The sequence below is a fragment of the Melospiza melodia genome, chromosome 4 (assembly GCF_035770615.1).
Source record: "Melospiza melodia melodia isolate bMelMel2 chromosome 4, bMelMel2.pri, whole genome shotgun sequence".
NCBI classification, from domain to species: Eukaryota; Metazoa; Chordata; class Aves; order Passeriformes; family Passerellidae; genus Melospiza; species Melospiza melodia.
This window is the reverse complement of record NC_086197.1, coordinates 668,370-686,192: the sequence shown is the minus strand read 5'-3', so window position 1 is coordinate 686,192 and position 17,823 is coordinate 668,370. Positions and strand designations below refer to the sequence as shown.

The 17,823-nt window shown below is 61.4% G+C and overlaps 1 protein-coding gene across 3 annotated transcripts in view; it reads left to right on the top strand.

Moving 5' to 3' along the window:
* Nucleotides 1-17,823, top strand: part of SBF1 (SET binding factor 1) — a 61,287-nt gene that overhangs the window by 10,741 nt on the left and 32,723 nt on the right. For all 3 annotated transcript variants that reach the window (XM_063153589.1, XM_063153588.1, XM_063153587.1), the window contains exon 2: nt 16,305-16,390. In XM_063153589.1, coding sequence (XP_063009659.1) covers nt 16,305-16,390 — 86 coding nt within the window. The remainder of the gene's footprint in view (nt 1-16,304; nt 16,391-17,823) is intronic.

Genomic DNA, 17,823 nt, shown 5'->3' with positions numbered 1-17,823 from the left:
CTGGAGGTGGGATAGGAGCTGGGAAGGGGCTGTAGGGATGTGGGGACAGAGATTGGACAGGGCTGCAGGGAAGTGGGGCTGATGTCCTGACCGAGGAGGCAGTTCCAGTTGGAGAGGTGGAATTCCAGTCTGCACTCCAGTAGAAGCACTGGATGCAGCTCCAGGAGGATCCATAGCCTTGTGGAGTTATAAAAACAAACAAAAAACCCGCAGACTAAAGAGCCCCCCTGCCCCAACCAGTCCCAGTTTCTCCTGGAGTTGTCAGCCCATGGAGTGGGACACGTCCTTGTTCAGGATTTGATCCCAAGCTCCCGGGTTCCTGGGAATGCTGCAGGGCACAGCAGCTGGCAGCTCAGCTGGCACAGTGGGGAACCCCAAATGGGGGGGAAGGATGGATGTGGGACAGGACAGAATTCCCAGTGGGAAGGGAAGGGAGGGAGGGATCGTGTCCTGCCCCGGAGCTGGGGGTGAGGAGGGGTCTGTGCTCCCCAAGGCAGCGCCTGGGGACTGGCTGAGATGTCCTGGGAGCAGTGCCAGCCTGGGCCCTGTCCCATCCGGGCAAGGCTGCTGTGGGATTTGCAGCTCCTGCTCCAGATGGAGACTGCCAGGCTCCAAGTAAATCCCGGGATTTACCGGGGGTTCCTGGCCAAGACGGGCGGGAGCGGTGCTGGGGTGGGGATGGGGTGGGAGCGTGGATGGGGTCAGCCAGGGACCCCCGGGAGGGGACAGGACAGGGACAGGGATGCGTGGAATGGTTGGGTGGGAAGGGAGCTCAGAGCCCCTTCCCAGCCATGGCAGGGACACCTCCACTGCCCCAGTGTGTGCCCAGCCCCAGTGCCCGGCCTGGCCTTGGGCGCTGCCAGGGATGCAGGGGCAGCCCCAGCTGCTCTGGGCACCTGTGCCAGGGCCTGCCCGCCCTCCTGGGATGCTGGAGCTCCAAAAAAAGGGGAAGGAGACCTGACCTCGGGGTGTGCTGAGGGCTGAGTGACATTGTTCAGGTGTGGGGGGAGCTCACCTGGGGGTGTCTGTACCTGTCAGGAGCTCACCTGGGGGTGTCGGTACCTGTCAGGAGCTCACCTGGGGGTGTCGGTACCTGTCAGGAGCTCACCTGGTGGTGTTTGTACCTGTCAGGAGCTCACCTGGTGGTGTTTGTACCTGTCAGGAGCTCACCTGGGGGTGTCGGTACCTGTCAGGAGCTCACCTGGTGGTGTTTGTACCTGTGAGGAGCTCACCTGGGGGTGTCTGTACCTGTGAGGAGTTCACCTGGCTGCAGCTGCTCCACCTGCCCCCCACGTGTAGCTCTTGTGCTTCTCTGTTGCCTTGGGTGTTTTTAATGGAACCATGGAGTTGTTTGGGGTGGAAAATCCCTCGGGGCTCATTGAGTCCAGCCATTCCCCAGCACTGCCAAGGCCACCACTGACCCTGTCAGAGCCCCTGGCAGGGCCTGCAGGGGCTCCAGGAGAGCTGCAGAGGGGCTGGGGACAGGGGATGGAGGGACAGCACACAGGAATGGCTCTTCCCTCTTGCAGCCATCCCATTGTCTGTCCCTGAAGTCATTTCAATGGATTATTGCGCATTATTTTCCTTGGCTCTGCTGCCTCATCCCAGCCCATGAGGGCTTTGGGGCTCATGGAATTTTCCAAGCACTGGGGTGGCTGGAAGGGAGTGACAGAAGAAGGGGGATAAGGTGGGAATGTCACCGTGCACCACCCCAAAAGCAAAATCCCATCCCCTGGCCCTGGCTTTGGGCAAAAGGAGGATGAAGAAGGGGCTCTGGAGGAGGAGGGGGAGCTGGGAGCTGCTCACAGCTCTTGGATATTTTCCCAGAAATGTTTCATGGAAAGTGTGGACTCTTCTCCTCGGGTCTGGAGTGAGAGACAGGGACGTGGTGGGCTCATCCCAGCTCCGGCTCTGGTCTGGGATGGATGGGAAGGAGGGAATGGGGAGGTGCTGGGCTCATCCCAGCTCCTGCTCCGGTCTGGGAAGGAGGGAATGGAGATGTGGTGGGCTCATCCCAGCTCCTGCTCCAGTCTGGGATGGGTGGGAAGGAGGGAATTGAGAAGTGCTGGGCTCATCCAGTGCAGTTCCAGTGCTCCTTGTCTTGTTCTGGACAGATTTGGGGCATTTTTCCCACTTTCCAATTGATGCAATTATTCCCATCAGGAGCCTCCATGTCATGCCTTGCTCTGGTGTCCACCCAGACCCCCTGGGCAGGGGCTGTGCCTGTGTCCCAAGCCCCGTCACCCCGAAATGCCCTTGGCCCCACTGTTTTCCTGGAGCCTTTTGGGGTCAGTGGGGTTCCCATTCCCGTGTGCCTGTGGGGTCAGTGGGGTTCCCATTCCCATTCCCCTGTGCCTTTGGGGTCCGTGGGGTTCCCATTCCCCTGTGCCTTTGGGTCAGTGCTGGTTCCCATTCCCCTGTGCCTGTGGGGTCAGTGCTGGTTCCCATTCCCCTGTGCCTTTGGGGTCAGTGCTGGTTCCCATTCCCCTGTGCCTTTGGGTCAGTGGGGTTCCCATTCCCATTCCCGTGTGCCTTTGGGTCAGTGGGGTTCCCATTCCCCTGTGCCTGTGGGGTCAGTGCTGGTTCCCATTCCCGTGTGCCTTTGGGTCAGTGGGGTTCCCATTCCCCTGTGCCTTTGGGGTCAGTGCTGGTTCCCATTCCCGTGTGCCTTTGGGTCAGTGGGGTTCCCATTCCCCTGTGCCTTTGGGTCAGTGGGGTTCCCATTCCCATTCCCCTGTGCCTTTGGGGTCAGTGCTGGTTCCCATTCCCCTGTGCCTTTGGGTCAGTGGGGTTCCCGTTCCCATTCCCCTGTGCCTTTGGGGTCAGTGCTGGTTCCCATTCCCCTGTGCCTTTGGGTCAGTGGGGTTCCCATTCCCCTGTGCCTGTGGGGTCAGTGGGGTTCCCATTCCCCTGTGCCTTTGGGTCAGTGGGGTTCCCATTCCCCTGTGCCTTTGGGTCAGTGGGGTTCCCATTCCCCTGTGCCTTTGGGGTCAGTGCTGGTTCCCATTCCCCTGTGCCTTTGGGTCAGTGGGGTTCCCATTCCCCTGTGCCTTTGGGTCAGTGGGGTTCCCATTCCCATTCCCCTGTGCCTGTGGGGTCAGTGGGGTTCCCATTCCCCTGTGCCTTTGGGGTCAGTGGGGTTCCCATTCCCCTGTGCCTTTGGGTCAGTGGGGTTCCCATTCCCCTGTGCCTGTGGGGTCAGTGGCGTTCCCATTCCCCTGTGCCTGTGGGGTCAGTGTGGGTTCCCATTCCTCTGTGCCTTTGGGTCAGTGGGGTTCCCATTCCCCTGTGCCTTTGGGTCAGTGGGGTTCCCATTCCCCTGTGCCTGTGGGGTCAGTGGCGTTCCCATTCCCCTGTGCCTTTGGGGTCAGTGTGGGTTCCCATTCCCCTGTGCCTTTGGGTCAGTGCTGGTTCCCATTCCCCTGTGCCTTTGGGGTCAGTGCTGGTTCCCATTCCCATTCCCCTGTGCCTTTGGGGTCAGTGGGGTTCCCATTCCCATTCCCGTGTGCCTTTGGGGTCAGTGGGGTTCCCGTTCCCATTCCCCTGTGCCTTTGGGGTCAGTGGGGTTCCCGTTCCCATTCCCATGTCCCTTTGGGTCAGTGGGGTTCCCATTCCCCTGTGCCTTTGGGGTCAGTGGGGTTCCCATTCCTGTGCACTCACACCAGGATTGCTCCGTGCCTGCAGCAGTCCCCGCAGGCCTGGGATGTGTCTGTGGGATTTATCCCAGCCCTGGCTGTATCCCAGCCCCGTGTGCCCACGCAGGGATTATCCCCAGGGCTCTGGGATCATCCCCAGGGCTCTGGGATCATTCCTGCCCCTGGGAATGTCGCTTCTGCTCCAGGACAGGGCGCGGGGGGGTCCCTCCCATCCCTCCTATCCCTCCTCCCCCGAGCTCTGTGCATCCAAACCAGCCTTAATCCTTAATCCATGACCAAGTTTGGAATGCTTGCAGCGTGTTTGCCCCGGTTTCTGGCTGTTAGCCGGTGGGTTTGGGGCTTTTAGGTGTTTTTTTGCTGGGGCTGGTGTGTCTGGAAGCAGCTGTGCTGCTGAAATCCCCAGGGTACGGGGTCAGCACGGACATCACTCAATATTCCTGAAAATCCAGGCAGGGCAGGAAGCTGACACTGGAGAAAATGTTTGAATTTTCAGTGTTTCTTTTGAATTTATTGTTAATTCCCATTTTTCGGTGTTTTTCAGTAGTTTGTTGTTGCTCATTTTCCCCTGACCTTTGCCCCACGTCTGACTTGGTTTTACCCGTATGTCGTGTTGGTGGTTTTGGGGATGTTTATTTTATTGCTGAACTCTTTAATGGTTGTTTTTTTGTCCAGCTTGGTAAATCCCAAGATGGTTTGGCTGAACGGGGGGTCAGTCACTTGTTGAGGGTTTGGAAAAACCTAAACCTACGCCAGAGATGGGGTTTATTTGGGTCACATTCCAAGTGCTTGTTCTGGGAAATCAGGGTTTTGCTGTGGGGGAAGTGAAGCACTTTGGGACAGAGGGGTGGCCGTGCCCGAGCACGTGGGACAGTGGGAGGTGTCCCTGCCATGACAGGGTGGCACTGGAGGGGCTCTGAGGCCCTTGCCCACCCAGCCATTCCAGAATTCCGTGATTCTCAGTTTCTCTGGCGTGGCAGCAGCAGAGATGAGTGTTTGCTCTCTCAGGTCTGAGCTGTCATGGCAAGGCTGGAAGCTCCATGTGTGGAATGTGCCAGGCACATCCATGAGGAGCACTCCTGCTCCAGCTGGATTCTGCTCTGCTCCACAGGACGGGGAATTCATCTTCCTCACTCCACTGAGGCTTTCCTGTGTTCCTCAAAGTCAAAGTGATCCAAGGATCTCAGTTGAGTTCTTTCGGGAAATGAGGGATTTTGGGCTGGTGGAGATGAGGAGCTCCTCGAGTCACATGGGAGCACGTGGAGTGTTCCAGCCCTGTCCTCGGCTCCCAGGGGTGTGAGGGCCCAGCCCGTGCCCAGCTCTGTTGGCTTTGGGTGGAGGACAGAGCTGTGTTTCCTTCTGGGAAGGATCCCGTGGGGCTGTGGTTCCCAGCCCTTCCCATCAAACAGAGCCTCTGCCCCTGGCCCAGCTGTGGGTGTGCCTGGGGTCAGGGAATCCTGGAATGGGTTGGGTGGGAAGGGACCTCAGAGCCCCTGCAGTGCCACCCCATCCATGGCAGGAACACCTCCCACTGTCCCAGGCTGCTCCAGCCCCAGTGTCCAGCCTGGCCCTGGGCACTGCCAGGGATCAGGGGCAGCCCCAGCTGCTCTGGCAATGCCAGCCCAGGCAGGAATTCCTCATTGCCAAGATGCCACCCATGGCTGCCCTCTGGCAGTGGGAGCCATTCCCTGGGTGCTGTCCCTGCAGGCCTTGTCCCCAGTCCCTCTGCACCTGACAAACTGCATTCTCCAGGAACTTTCACTAAAATGGGGAATTTTGAGTCATGTTCTGTATTGATTTCTTCCCAATATCCCATCTGCACCTCCCCCATTCAGCTCAATCCCTGGGATGAGCTGGGAAGGGCCCTGTGTCCTGCTGGTCTCCAGGGGCCGGGGTCAGGCTGGGAGCAGCTCCAGGGACTGGTCTGCAGGTGAATCCTGGAACGTCCTGAGCTGGAAGGGAGCACAGGGATCCCAGATGCAGCTCCTGGCCCTGCACAGACACCCCAACGATCCCAGGGAGGCGATTGCATCCCTGGGATGGGAGCTCTGGCAGCCCCAGGGCTGTGCCCATTGCCCAGGGAGCCTGGGCAGTGCCCAGCACCCTCTGGGGCACAACCACTCGGCTCTGTGACCTTGGGACTCATCCCAGCTTGTTCCAGCCTTCCCAGATAATCCATGTGGGGGGATGAGGTGGGTTTGGGGGAGCTGGGTGTTGGTGGGGTCCATTGGGAGCAGGAGCTGCTGAGAATGTGCTGATTCCAGGAATCCCTGGCCAGGCTCAGAGCTGGCAGCACTCCCTGGTGCTTCCATTGCCATCTCCCTGCTCATTCCCAAGGATCAGAGGTGAGGAGCTGCTCCAGGTCACTGGGGCAGGACTGGGACCACGGCTGGACCCTCTGGGGTGGTGTGCCATGGGGTTTGGGCTATGGGCATTCCCAGGGATGGGCATTCCTGAGCCTGGGCAGGGCAGGGCTCCTCTCCAGGCTGTGGGGTCAGGCTGAGGGACAGCTCCAGGCTCTGGGGCTGCAGGTGCTCCATGGGAGCTGTAGCTGCTTCAGAAAATCCTCTGGGTAATGCCGATGAGGAAGCTGAGGGCTCCAGGACAGGATCATTTCCCCATCCTGGAGCTGTCTGTGGGGTTTCAGTTCCCCTTGGGTTCAGCCTCTCGCTCCTCCTGCACCCTGTGCTGTTCCTGCTGCCCCAGGAGAGGCAGAGCCCTGGTGAGGACTGTCCCTCGTGGAGGGATTCCCTTCTGCAGCACAGATCCTGTGAGGAGCCCTGAGGGAGCTGGGCAGGGGCTGAGCCTGGAGCAGAGGAGGCTCAGGGGCCCTTGTGGCTCTGCACAAGTCCCTGCCAGGAGGGCACAGCCCAGGGAACAGGGACAGGAGCAGAGGCAGCGGCCTCAGGCTGGGCCGGGGCAGCTCAGGGGGGATTTTGGGAAATTCCCCATGGAAAGGGCTGTGCAGCCCTGTGCCCATCCCTGTTGGGATATCAGCTGTGTGGATGTGACATTTGGGGACAGGGTCAGTGCTGTTCTCGGGGAATTCTCACAGTTCCCCCATTGATGGGACATTTCCTCCCCTGTCAGTTCTGGTGGCTCCGGCACTGCCGAGCCCAGCTGAGGCCCCTGTGGAAGCTGACCCCATTCCCACTTCTGCATTCCTGCCCCGTGGTTCCCGTCCCTGTCCCTGTCCCTGTCCCTGTCCCTGCAGGCTCCCCCTGGCTGTGCCGGCTCCGCCCCGCAGCCGCTGCCGGCTGTGTGGGACACGGGGAACAAAAGCTCCTTCTGCCCTCGTGGGAGATGTTGATGCTGGCAGAGGCCGGGTGGAAATGATCCCTGCAGGGTCAAGACAAACTGAGGCAGGGCTTGGATCACTCCCTGGGCCCTGGCACGGAGCAGGGAGGGACTGGGGCACCCACGTGTGATCCGTGAGGGCAGCCCTGGGATTGGGGTGTGGGGTTTCCCTCTGTCCTTGGCTGCTCTGCAGGGAGCTGCCCAGCACGGACAGGAGCAGGGCACTGAGGCCTTTTGTCCTGGGCCTTGGAGCTGCTCTCTGCCTGTGGCTGGATCCTGTCCCACTGTCCCTCTGTCCCTCTGTGTCCTTTTGCCAGCTGGGAACAGCTCTGCCCTGCAGCCAGGCTGGGAGAGCTGGGGGTGCTCACCTGGAGAGGAGAAGGCTCCAGGGAGAGCTGAGAGCCCCTGGCAGGGCCTGCAGGGGGACTGGGGACAAGGCCTGCAGGGACAGCACACAGGGAATGGCTCCCACTGCCAGAGGGCAGCCATGGGTGGCATCTTGGCAATGAGGAATTCCTGCCTGGGCTGGCATTGCCAGAGCAGCTGGGGCTGCCCCTGATCCCTGCAGTGCCCAAGGCCAGGCTGGACACTGGGGCTGGAGCAGCCTGGGACAGTGGGAGGTGTCCCTGCCCATGGTGGCACTGCAGGGGCTCTGGAGTCCCTTCCCACCCAAACCATTTTGTAATTCCCACATATTTTTCCCACAGGGCAGGAGGGGCCATGGGAGCAGCCGGGGCTGTTTTTAGGCCGTGGGAAAATGTTGGCATCCCCATAATTATCACCCAGGGTGCCAGTGGAGCTGGGAATGGCTCCCCTGGGAAGCAGCTGGAATTTGGCATCAGGTAAAAATAGCAGAGGTTCCTCCCCAAAATGCTTTTAGCAGCTCTGGCCACGGGACCATGGTTGGGCACCGGGATCCTCCTCTGGGGAGGCTGAGCCACAGCACCCACCCGGCTCCAGGTCCTGGAATCAGGGATCATGGAATGGTTTGGGTGGTCAGGGACCCCAGAGCCCCTCCAGTGCCACTCAGCCATGGCAGGGACACCTCCCACTGTCCCAGGCTGCTCCAGCCCCAGTGCCCAGCCTGGCCTTGGGCACTGCAGGGATGCAGGGGCAGCCCCAGCTGCTCTGGCAATGCCAGCCCAGGCAGGAATTCCTCATTGCCAAGATGCCACCCATGGCTGCCCTCTGGCAGTGGGAGCCATTCCCTGTGTGCTGTCCCTGCAGGCCTTGTCCCCAGTCCCTCTGCAGCTCTCCTGAGCCCCTCCTGGACATTCCCCCCCAGCTGGGTGTCGCTGTCACCTGGCTGCTCTTGGTGGGACCCCAGAGGATGTGAGCTCCAAAGGCACCTTCAGGGATCCCCTGGGATCTCTTAAAGCAGCTCCTGGGCCGTCACAGCTTCCAGTTTTCCTGGAGGGCTCCTCCAAAGGGACCTCTGGCTCCTGCCCTGTGTGGGTGGTAGTTTGAGGTGCTTTGAGGGGTTGTGGGGCCGTGTCCCCCAGGATTGATGGAAACCCTTCCTGCTGCAGCCGTGGCTGAGGCTGGGTGAGCAGTGGCAGCTGCAGGCCGTGTCCCTGTCCCTGTCCATGTCCCGCTGCCAGGAATGCTCGGGGCCTGCAGCGTTTTCCTGCACCGAGCTCTCGGAAGCAGGCGGGGTTTTTTAAATTTAATTACTTCCTCTTGTGCCTTAATGTTTCCAAAGATAAACACAGCTCTCCCTTGGAGCGGGGTCAGGGAACAGCTGGGCTCTGCCCAGGCTGCGCCGAGCCCGCTGCCAGGCACAGCTTTGGTGGTGGTGCTGGGGATCTCCCAGGGTCTGACCCTGCCAGGACAGCAGGGATTCCGTGCCGGGCTGCTCCCTCCTCACTGACCACTCCTGCACCCTGGCATCTCCCCTGGGCCCGTGCTGAGTGCCATCCCAAAGTGCTGGGTGTGGGCAGGGTCCCAGTGGATCTTCCTGCAGGATCTGGGGTGGTGGGAGAGCAGAGAGCCCCACACTCCGCAGGCTCCTGGGATTTTCCAGCTGTATTCTGTGCCAGGGCTTTGCCAGCGTTCCTGATCCCTGGGATCAGCACCCCCAGCTCCTGGCAGGGCACCTGGGCTGTGTGCAGAGAGAGATGGCTCTCTCCGGCATTTCTCCTGAATTTGAGGGGGTTCAGGAGAGGTTGAGAGGGATTGGGAGAAGGTTTGAGGAGTAATGACATCCCGGGACAGGGCTGGCATGAGCCAGGGTGGGGGGATCAGCACTGACCCTGGATTCCACGGGGAATGGGAGCTCCCTGGAGGTGCCGTGCTGGGGGTGTCCCCCGCTCCCCTCCCGGTGCTGGCCGGGCAGTGACAGCCCTGCTGCTGCTCCAGGGTGTTGTAACTGGGAGTGAGTGACCCCGGCCTGGAGGGCTCTGCCTTTCTCCAGCCTGGAATTGCATGCAGACAGTTTGTTTCCTCACCCAGCTCTTGTCCCAGGCTGTGGGTGATCCTTATCTTCCCTGGGTGATCCTTATCTTCCCTGTGTCCCGCGGGTCAGGCACATCCTCAGACATCACCGAGGTGACCATTAAACAGGGAATGAAACAGGCCCTTATTCCCAAGTTTTTCCCTTTTTTAGCTGCACTTGGGACAGGAGTTGCTGTTCTGGCTGTGACCCGGGGAGACTTTTGCCCTAAATCCCCTCCAAATCCCTTTGGCCGAGCCAGAGGTGTCCCTGTCACCTGCTCCTGCAGGGTTCCTGCTGTCTGGGAAGGGCTGTGTCCTTCCCAAGCTCCTTGTCCCATGGGATTGCTCTAAAACATGGAGAGAGCCACAAGTGGGAAATTGTTCCTTGGCATTTTGCATGTCCCGTTCTGGGGGCACAGCAGCCATGCCACAGGGGGGTGTGGCCTTGGGGACAGCTGGAGGGGACACTGGGGGCCTGGTAAGTGCCACTTCAGGAGGAATTTCTCCATGGAAAGGGTTGTCCAGCACTGGAACAGGGATTCCATTGCCCAGGGAGGTTTGGAGTGCCCATCCCTGGAGGTGCCCAAGGGATTCCTGGAGGTGGCACTCGGGGCTCCGGGCTGGGGACAAGGTGGACACTGGGCGCAACTGGGACTCAGTGATCCCAGAGGGCTTTTCCAGCCTCAGGGGTGCTGGGATTGGCACAGGGAGCTGCCAGCACCTGCTGTTGGTGCTGGTGGGGACAGGGCTGTCCCATGCCGTGCTGGTGGCCAGGGTGGGACAGGGGCTGTCCCATGCCGTGCTGGTGGCCAGGGGCTGTGTGCCCTCCCTGGGCTGGGTGGGCTTTCCTGGCAGTGGCCAGAGCTGGGGGCCACCCCAGCCCCACAAACGGCCCCTTTGTTCCCTCCATAGAAAGGCCATTCTCGGGGACACGTCACAGGGAACAGAGGCTCCTTTGTCCCCACAGCAGACACTCGGGTGTTGTTCTGGGTGGGCTTGGGGGTGGGGGGCTGCAGGGCTGGGATGGCTCATCCCTGTCTGTGCCTTATCCCTGCTCAGGAGGGAGGCAGGAGCTGCTGGGCAGGGCTGGAATAGCCCAGCTCCCCACTCAGGTGATGATTCCTGGTGAACAGAGGGGTGAAGGATGGGCCGGTTGTCCTCAGGTTGGTGTGACATGTCCGAGAATCATGGAATGGTTTGGTGGGAAGGGACATCAAACCCCATCCAGTGGCACCTCTGCCATGGCTGGGACACCCTCCACTGTCCCAGAGTGCCCAGTGCCCCTGCAGGGGCTCCAGGAGAGCTGCAGAGGGACTGGGGACAAGGCCTGCAGGGACAGCACCCAGGGAATGGCTCCCACTGCCAGAGGGCAGCCATGGGTGGCATCTTGGCAATGAGGAATTCCTGCCTGGGCTGGCATTGCCAGAGCAGCTGGGGCTGCCCCTGCATCCCTGGCAGTGCCCAGGGCCAGGCTGGGCACTGGGGCTGGAGCAGCCTGGCACAGTGGGAGGTGTCCCTACCATGGCAGGGGTGGCACTGCAGGGGCTCTGGGGTCCCTTCCCACCCAAACCATTCCAGGATTGTGGTGCAGGTGTGGGAAAGGGGATGCAGCTCCTGGACATGACTGGAGGGGCGACAGGAGGTGGTCACAGGGGTTTGGGGCTGGGATGAGATGGGCTGGCATGGGCTGGCATGGCATAGGATGGCATGGGATGGGATGTCACCACGCCAGGCCATCACCCCTGGTGTGGCACTCAGCCTGTGCCTGTCTGGCAGCTCCTGGCAGCTGTAGAATCCCCATTTTCCCCCAGGCTTCTCCTGCCTCTGGAGCTTCCTGCCCAGTGCCGGTGCCCCGCGGGGCAGGTGCTGCAGCCGGGCCTGGCCCGGGCCCAGCCCTGGGGCTGTGCCAATCCCGGATCCTGGGGAATTCCAGGGGAGCTGCTGCAGCCCCAGTGCCGGCTTTGATCCTGCCTGGTGTGTCCCAGCAGCTGAACAGAACAGGTTTGGTCCTTGGGCCCACCTGGGCTGGCAGCAGCTGCTGGTGACAAATCCCACTGGCTCCGTCAGCGTGGGAATGTCCTGTGCAGGGCTTCCCTGGGGACAGGGCTCTTCTCTTCTGGCACTGTGGATTCATGGAGTCAGCTTGGGAAAGCCCTTTCTGTCCACTGAATCTGAGCATTCCCAGCACTGCCAGGGCCACCACTGACCCTGTCCCAAGGTGCCACATCTGCATGGCTTTGAAATCCCAGCAGGGATGGGGACTCCAAAGCTCCCTGGGCAGCTGTGCCAGGGCTGCACAGCCCTTCCCATGGGGAATTTCCCCAAAATCCCCCCCGAGCTGCCCCGGCCCAGCCTGAGGCCGTTCCCTCTGCTCCTGTCCCTGTTCCCCCAGCTGTGCCCTCCTGGCAGGGACTTGTGCAGAGCCACAAGGGCCCCTGAGCCTCCTCTGCTCCAGGCTCAGCCCCTGCCCAGCTCCCTCAGCCCTGCTGGGGCTCCATTCCCTTCCCAGCCCCATTCCCTGGGCACTGCAGCCCCTCCAGGGCTCTCCTGAGCTGCCCCCAGGATCCCAGGGGGTCCCTGGGCAGGGACAGTCCCTGCCCTGGGGCCGTGCCCACCCTGGGGCCGTGCCCATCGCCCTCCTGCCCCCCTGGGCTCCTGTTCCAGGCTGGCAGTGCCCTCCCTGCTCTGGCTGTGTGCCAGGCCCTGGCAGGAGCCACCACTGGGTGCACAGGTAGGACAGAGTGACTGGAGGATCAGGGAGTCCCAGAGTTGGTTGGGTGGGAAGGGACCTCACACCCCTGCAGTGCCACCCAGCCACGGCAGGGTCACCTTCCCCTGTGCCAGGCTGCTCCAGCCCCGTGTCCAGCCTGGCCTGGGTGTTTGCAGGGATGGGGCAGGGGCTGCTGTTGGTGCTCCCCACTGTGTTGGTTGGTGCTGGTTGATGCAATCACTCCCAGGGCTTGCAGGACATTTCCCAATCCCTGTTTGTGCTGCCCCAGGGATTCATGGCTCCTGCCTCATTCCCACAGCCCCATCAGGGCCCTGCTCTGGCCTGGGCTGGGGTCAGGGCTCAGCTCTGAGTGCCCTCAGCAGCAGCTCCAGGTCCTGGCAGGTTGTTGTGCCTTGTGCCTGCTCTGTCTCTGCCTTTGCAGGAGCCACCTCCAGGCAGGGCATTGGAGCACCAAGGATTTTCTGGTGCTGTAAAGCTGCTGAATTTATAAATAATTCCTGCAGTGAGAGGCTCTTGGAAGCCTCAGCTGATGCTTCCAGGCAGGCATGAGGCTGCCCCTGAACCTGGCTGAGCTGGAGAATCATTAATGGTGTGGAATGAATGTTTCTGGAATAATTTAAGGTATCTGAAGGTACTGGATGTTTCTAAAATGATTCCACACTCTCCTGGCTGGACATCACCTCCTGGCTGGAGCCTGTGGGGAAGGAGGGCTGGAACAGCTCTGGTTCCTGTGGGGAGGACTTGGAATTGTGGAACAGTTTGGGATGGAAGGGACCTTTAGTCTCGTCCAGTTCCATGTGCAGGGACACCTCCCCTTGTCCCAGGCTGCTCCAGCCCCATGTCCAGCCTGGCCTTGGGCACTGCAGGGGTGCAGGGGCAGCCCCAGCTGCTCTGGTGACCTGTACCAGCTCCAGCTCTGAGCTGTGTTGTCTGAACTTTGTGCTCCCCTGGATGATTTCATTCCCAATTTCTGAGGTTCAGGGGTGTGGGAGTCGTGTCCCAGCCTGCAGAGGAGCCGTTCCTGGGGACTGGCCAGACCAGTGGTCCTGTGCTGGTGGTGAAACACCTCCAGTCACCTGTCAGGTGTGAGGGGTGGGACAGGGCTTGTTCCAGACAAGCTCCTTTGCCTCAGATCCCTGTGAAAATTCCCTTCTCCTCTCTCCCTGTTGCATCCAGCTCCTCAGGAAAGGAGCCTCAGGGTGCCCCCAGCACTGTCACAGCTCCTGAAAGGTGCCTGTGCCCAGCTGCCCCTGGGCTCTGTCCCCAGCAGCACTGGCACACCCAGAGCACACAGCCTGAGCTGGGCCAAGGGAAATCCAGCTTGGAGAGCAGCAAAAAGCTTTTCCAGCAAGGGGGAGAAAGTTCTGCAATGGCTGCCCGGGGAGGGGGTGCAGTCACCACCCCTGGGTGTGTTTAACCAGCCTGGAGGTGGCACTGGGTGCCAGGGGCTGGGCTGGGCTCCAGGGCCCTGGAGGGCTCTCCCAAATCAGGAATTCTGGGAATTCTGTGTGACTGTATGTGATTGTGTGAATTCTGTGGATTCTCTGGGTTGTGTGAAAGGGCTGCAGAAGCTGCTGCAGGGCTGGTTCCCTGCCCTGACCCCACGGCTGCCCCTGTGGGGCTGGCATGGGCTGGGGCTGCCGTGCTCCACCCCTGAATCCCCCGGGATTTTCCAGGGACGGTGGGCACCTCCTGCAGGCTCTGGGAGCCCCCCAGCCCCGGAGGCGGAGGCCTGGCTGGTGTGTGCGCAGGGCTGATGTCCCACATTCAGGGGACACTCGTGTGCCCGTGAGCCGTGTCCGGAGCCGTTCCCGGCAGCGTCCGCCCGTGTCCCGCCGTGCCAGCGCTCCCAGCCGGGCTCATCCGGCGCCGTGCCTCGGCCCCGTGTTTACCTCTGGGCTTATTTAGAATTTCCTGTGTCACAACAACATCCCGTGACCTTCCGGCATGGCCCAGGGAGGGGCTGGGCTCCCCCAGGTGTCCCCAGGAAGGACGGAGCAGAGCAGCAGCTGCCTGCGGGCCGGGCTTCACAGGCACTGTGCTTTGCCAGGGTCTCCGGCGTTCCCAGGGATCTCAGCAGGACGGACGGGGCAGGAAGGGACGCGCCGGTCCCGCAGCCCGATACGGAGCTGAATGCTGGGAAGTGGCAAAGCCGGGATCAGGCTGCCCCGGGAGCAGCTGAGGGAAGTGCTGGGCTCCTGAGTCAGCCTGTTGGTGACAGTCCCCAAAATCAGGATGTACCTGGCTGAAGGGTGGCAGCTCCTGGCTCTGGGAAAACCCTGGGAATTGAGGTTCCCATTGTTCTCAGCAGCCCTTGGAATGATTTCTGTTTGTGTTGAGGATGATGAGCCTGAGCTCCCCCAGCCCTGGGCTGAGCCCCAGTGTGGGCAGCAGGGCAGGGGGATCCTGTCCCTGTGCCCCCTCAGGTGCTGCCCCAGCCCTGGGACACAGCAGCAGCACCTGGAACTGCTGCAGAGAGCCCAGAGGAATCCATGGAGCTGTGGCAGGGCTGGAGCCCCTCAGCTCCCAGGGAGCCAGGCTGGGAGAGCTGGGAATGCCCAGCCTGAACAGGAGAAGGCTCCAGGGAGAGCTGAGAGCCCCTGGCAGGGCCTGCAGGGGGACTGGGGACAAGGCCTGCAGGGACAGCACCCAGGGAATGGCTCCCACTGCCAGAGGGCAGCCATGGGTGGCATCTTGGCAATGAGGAATTCCTGCCTGGGCTGGCATTGCCAGAGCAGCTGGGGCTGCCCCTGATCCCTGGCAGTGCCCAAGGCCAGGCTGGGCACTGGGGCTGGAGCAGCCTGGGACAGTGGAGGTGTCCCTGCCATGGCAGGGGTGGCACTGGAGGGGCTTTGGGGTCCCTTCCCAAACCATTCCATGATTTTGTGGTCTTGTATCCATTCCCCTTTAACTGAGGATATTGCAGCAAAGCCGTGGCAGGGCTGGGTGTGGAGGGCACAGCTTGGAGCTGTAATCCTGACATGTGGATCTCAAGGGATTTTCCTGTCTGGTGCTTGAGCCGAGCCCTTGGCACTGGGAGTGGGCAGCCTTTGGCCAGGGCTGGGAGCACTCGGGGCCAGGGCTGCCTCCAGGGGGATGTGGGGATGGAGCAGGGACGTGGTGACAGAACAGGGGACAAGCAGGGCTGTGGTGGCAGAGCAGGGCTGTGGTGTCGCAGCACGTGGCCAGGCAGGATCTGGTTGACCCCATCCCTGTGGATATTTGGTGCCCAGTTTGGCTCCAGCCTTTCCATTTTGGGCCCAGGGCTATAAATGGCCCCTTTCCCTTTCCCTTTCTCTCTCCCTGCTAAATCCAGCCGTGGCTGCTGTGTGGTGAGCAGGACCCTGGGGACTTGTCTGGGCTCCCAAAATAGCCCTTCCCTGGGGCTCCTCCTGCTCTCCCAGCCCCATTCCATGGCCAGGAGCTGGCTCCTGGGATGGGAGAGGTCCTGGGTGGTCCCTGGAAATGGATAATTCCTCCCTCTGGAAGGGGCTGGAAGGAGCCCCCTCTCCCCACCACAGGCTGCCTGCCTTCGTGGCTGGGCCAGAATCCTTGGGATTTGTGATTCCCAGCTGGATCCAGGAGCAGCCTGAGCAGTGTGGGAGCCCTTCCCAGCCTGGCAGGGTCTGTGACAGGAGACTTGGTGGCACTGTCACCTTGGGCTGTCCCAGAGCCGGCTGGTCCCGCAGTGCCCACCTGTCCTGCTGGGCCTGTTCCAGGCTGTCCATGGGGAACAGCAGGATTTAGGGTCTGGGATGGTGTGGGCTGGGGGGCAGCCGAGGGTTTGGAGTGCTCCCAGTGCTCCATAAAGCCCTGGGGAAGCAGGATCTGTCAGGAACCCAAAATAAACCCCAGGCAGGGTTGTTTGGGGAAAGGCCGGTGGGAGGTGAGGAGCAGGGAGTGCAGCTCAGAGTGGGGGGTGCTGTCCATGTGGGGATCACAGCGAAGGGAGTTCTGCCTGGAGAGGGACCAGAGCTGCTGCTCCAGTACCGCTCCCACCTCCAGAGAAGGCTCTGGGATTCCTTGGAATCTCTGCTGTTCCTTGCTGGAGGGGGCAGTGCTGCTTGGCCTGGGCTCTCTCCTGTGCTGCCCCACGCATGGAGAGCTGGAGCAGCCGGGGTTGTTCCAGCTGGACATTCCCAGTGGGTGGGGGGTACCCGCTGCCCTCTAATCCCATCTTGTCCCCACAGGCAGCGGGGATGGACAGGGCCAGATCCTGCAGCGCTTCCCGGAGAAGGACTGGGAGGACAACCCCTTCCCACAGGGCATCGAGCTGGTGAGTGGCTGGGGACCCATGGGTGACACTGGGGGTGGCACTGGGACGCGTCCCATGGGGTCTGACTGGGGGGCTGGGAGGGAGCAGTTCCCACCTGCCCTGGCTGCATATCCAGCTGTGGAGCTCTCCAGAAATGGTGGGATGGATCCAGGACTGGCTCCTCTCCTGGCCTCCTGCTACCCCTCCTCTTCTGGGATGCTGGAATGCCCCCTGGAGGAGCCATGGATGCAGCCTTAGTGTCCACAGCCCCCCAGGAGAATGGCCAGGCCTTTCACACAATCACAGAATCCCTGTGTTGGGAGAGCCCTTCAGGGCCCTGGAGCCCAGCCCAGCCCCTGGCACCCAGTGCCACCTCCAGGCTGGTTAAACACACCCAGGGATGGTGACTGCACCCCCTCCCCGGGCAGCCATTGCAGAACTTTCTCCCCCTGGCTGGAAAAGCTTTTTGCTGCTCTCCAAGCTGGATTTCCCTTGGCCCAGCTCAGGCTGTGTGCTCTGGGTGTGCCAGTGCTGCTGGGGACAGAGCCCAGGGGCAGCTGGGCACAGGCACCTTTCAGGAGCTGTGACAGTGCTGGGGGCACCCTGAGTCTCCTTTCCTGCAGGCTGAGCACCCCCAGCCCTGTTGTCCTGCCTGGATCCCAGGGCCAGGGCCTGGCTGTCCCCAGCCCTCTGGACACGGTCACCGGCTCTCGGGGTGCTTTGGGATCAGCTCAGAGCTGGGGCATTCCCGGGGTGTGGGGATCCTCCAGCTCATCCAGGAGGGTGGGATTGTTTCCCTCATGGCTGAACTGGAGTGGGAGCTCTTCCCAATCCCTGCCCTGTGCCCTGGAGCTCCAGGGACCCTGAGGGAGGAGCTGGAGCTCCATTCCAGTGAAAAGATGGGCTGGGACAGACTGAGCCCTGCAGGCTGAGCCCTCTGGAAGCTGCTCCATTCCCCCTGGGGTTCATGGAATCATGGATTCATTTGGGTTGGAAAATCCCTCTGAGCCCATTGAGTGCAATCCGTGCTGCCAAGGCCACCACTGCCCATGTCCCCGAGTGCCACATCCACGTGGCTTTGAAACCCCTGCAGGGATGGGGACTCCAGCACTGCCCTGGCAGCTGTGCCAGGGATGGACATCCTTTTAGGTGGGATCTCGGGAAGGAATTCCTGCCTGGAAGGGTAGGCAGGCCCTGGCACAGGGTGCCCAGAGCAGCTGGGGCTGCCCCTGCATCCCTGGCAGTGCCCAAGGCCAGGCTGGGCACTGGGGCTGGAGCAGCCTGGGACAGGGGGAGGTGACCCTGCCCGTCATCACTGGGATCACTGGCTCCTCATCCCATTGTTACTGGGATCAGCAGTGTCCAGCTCCTCTTTATCACATGTTCCCTGAAATTCCAGAACAATTTGGGACCTTTCTGTGCTGTTTAATCTGAGGCAAAAACACGCATTTATT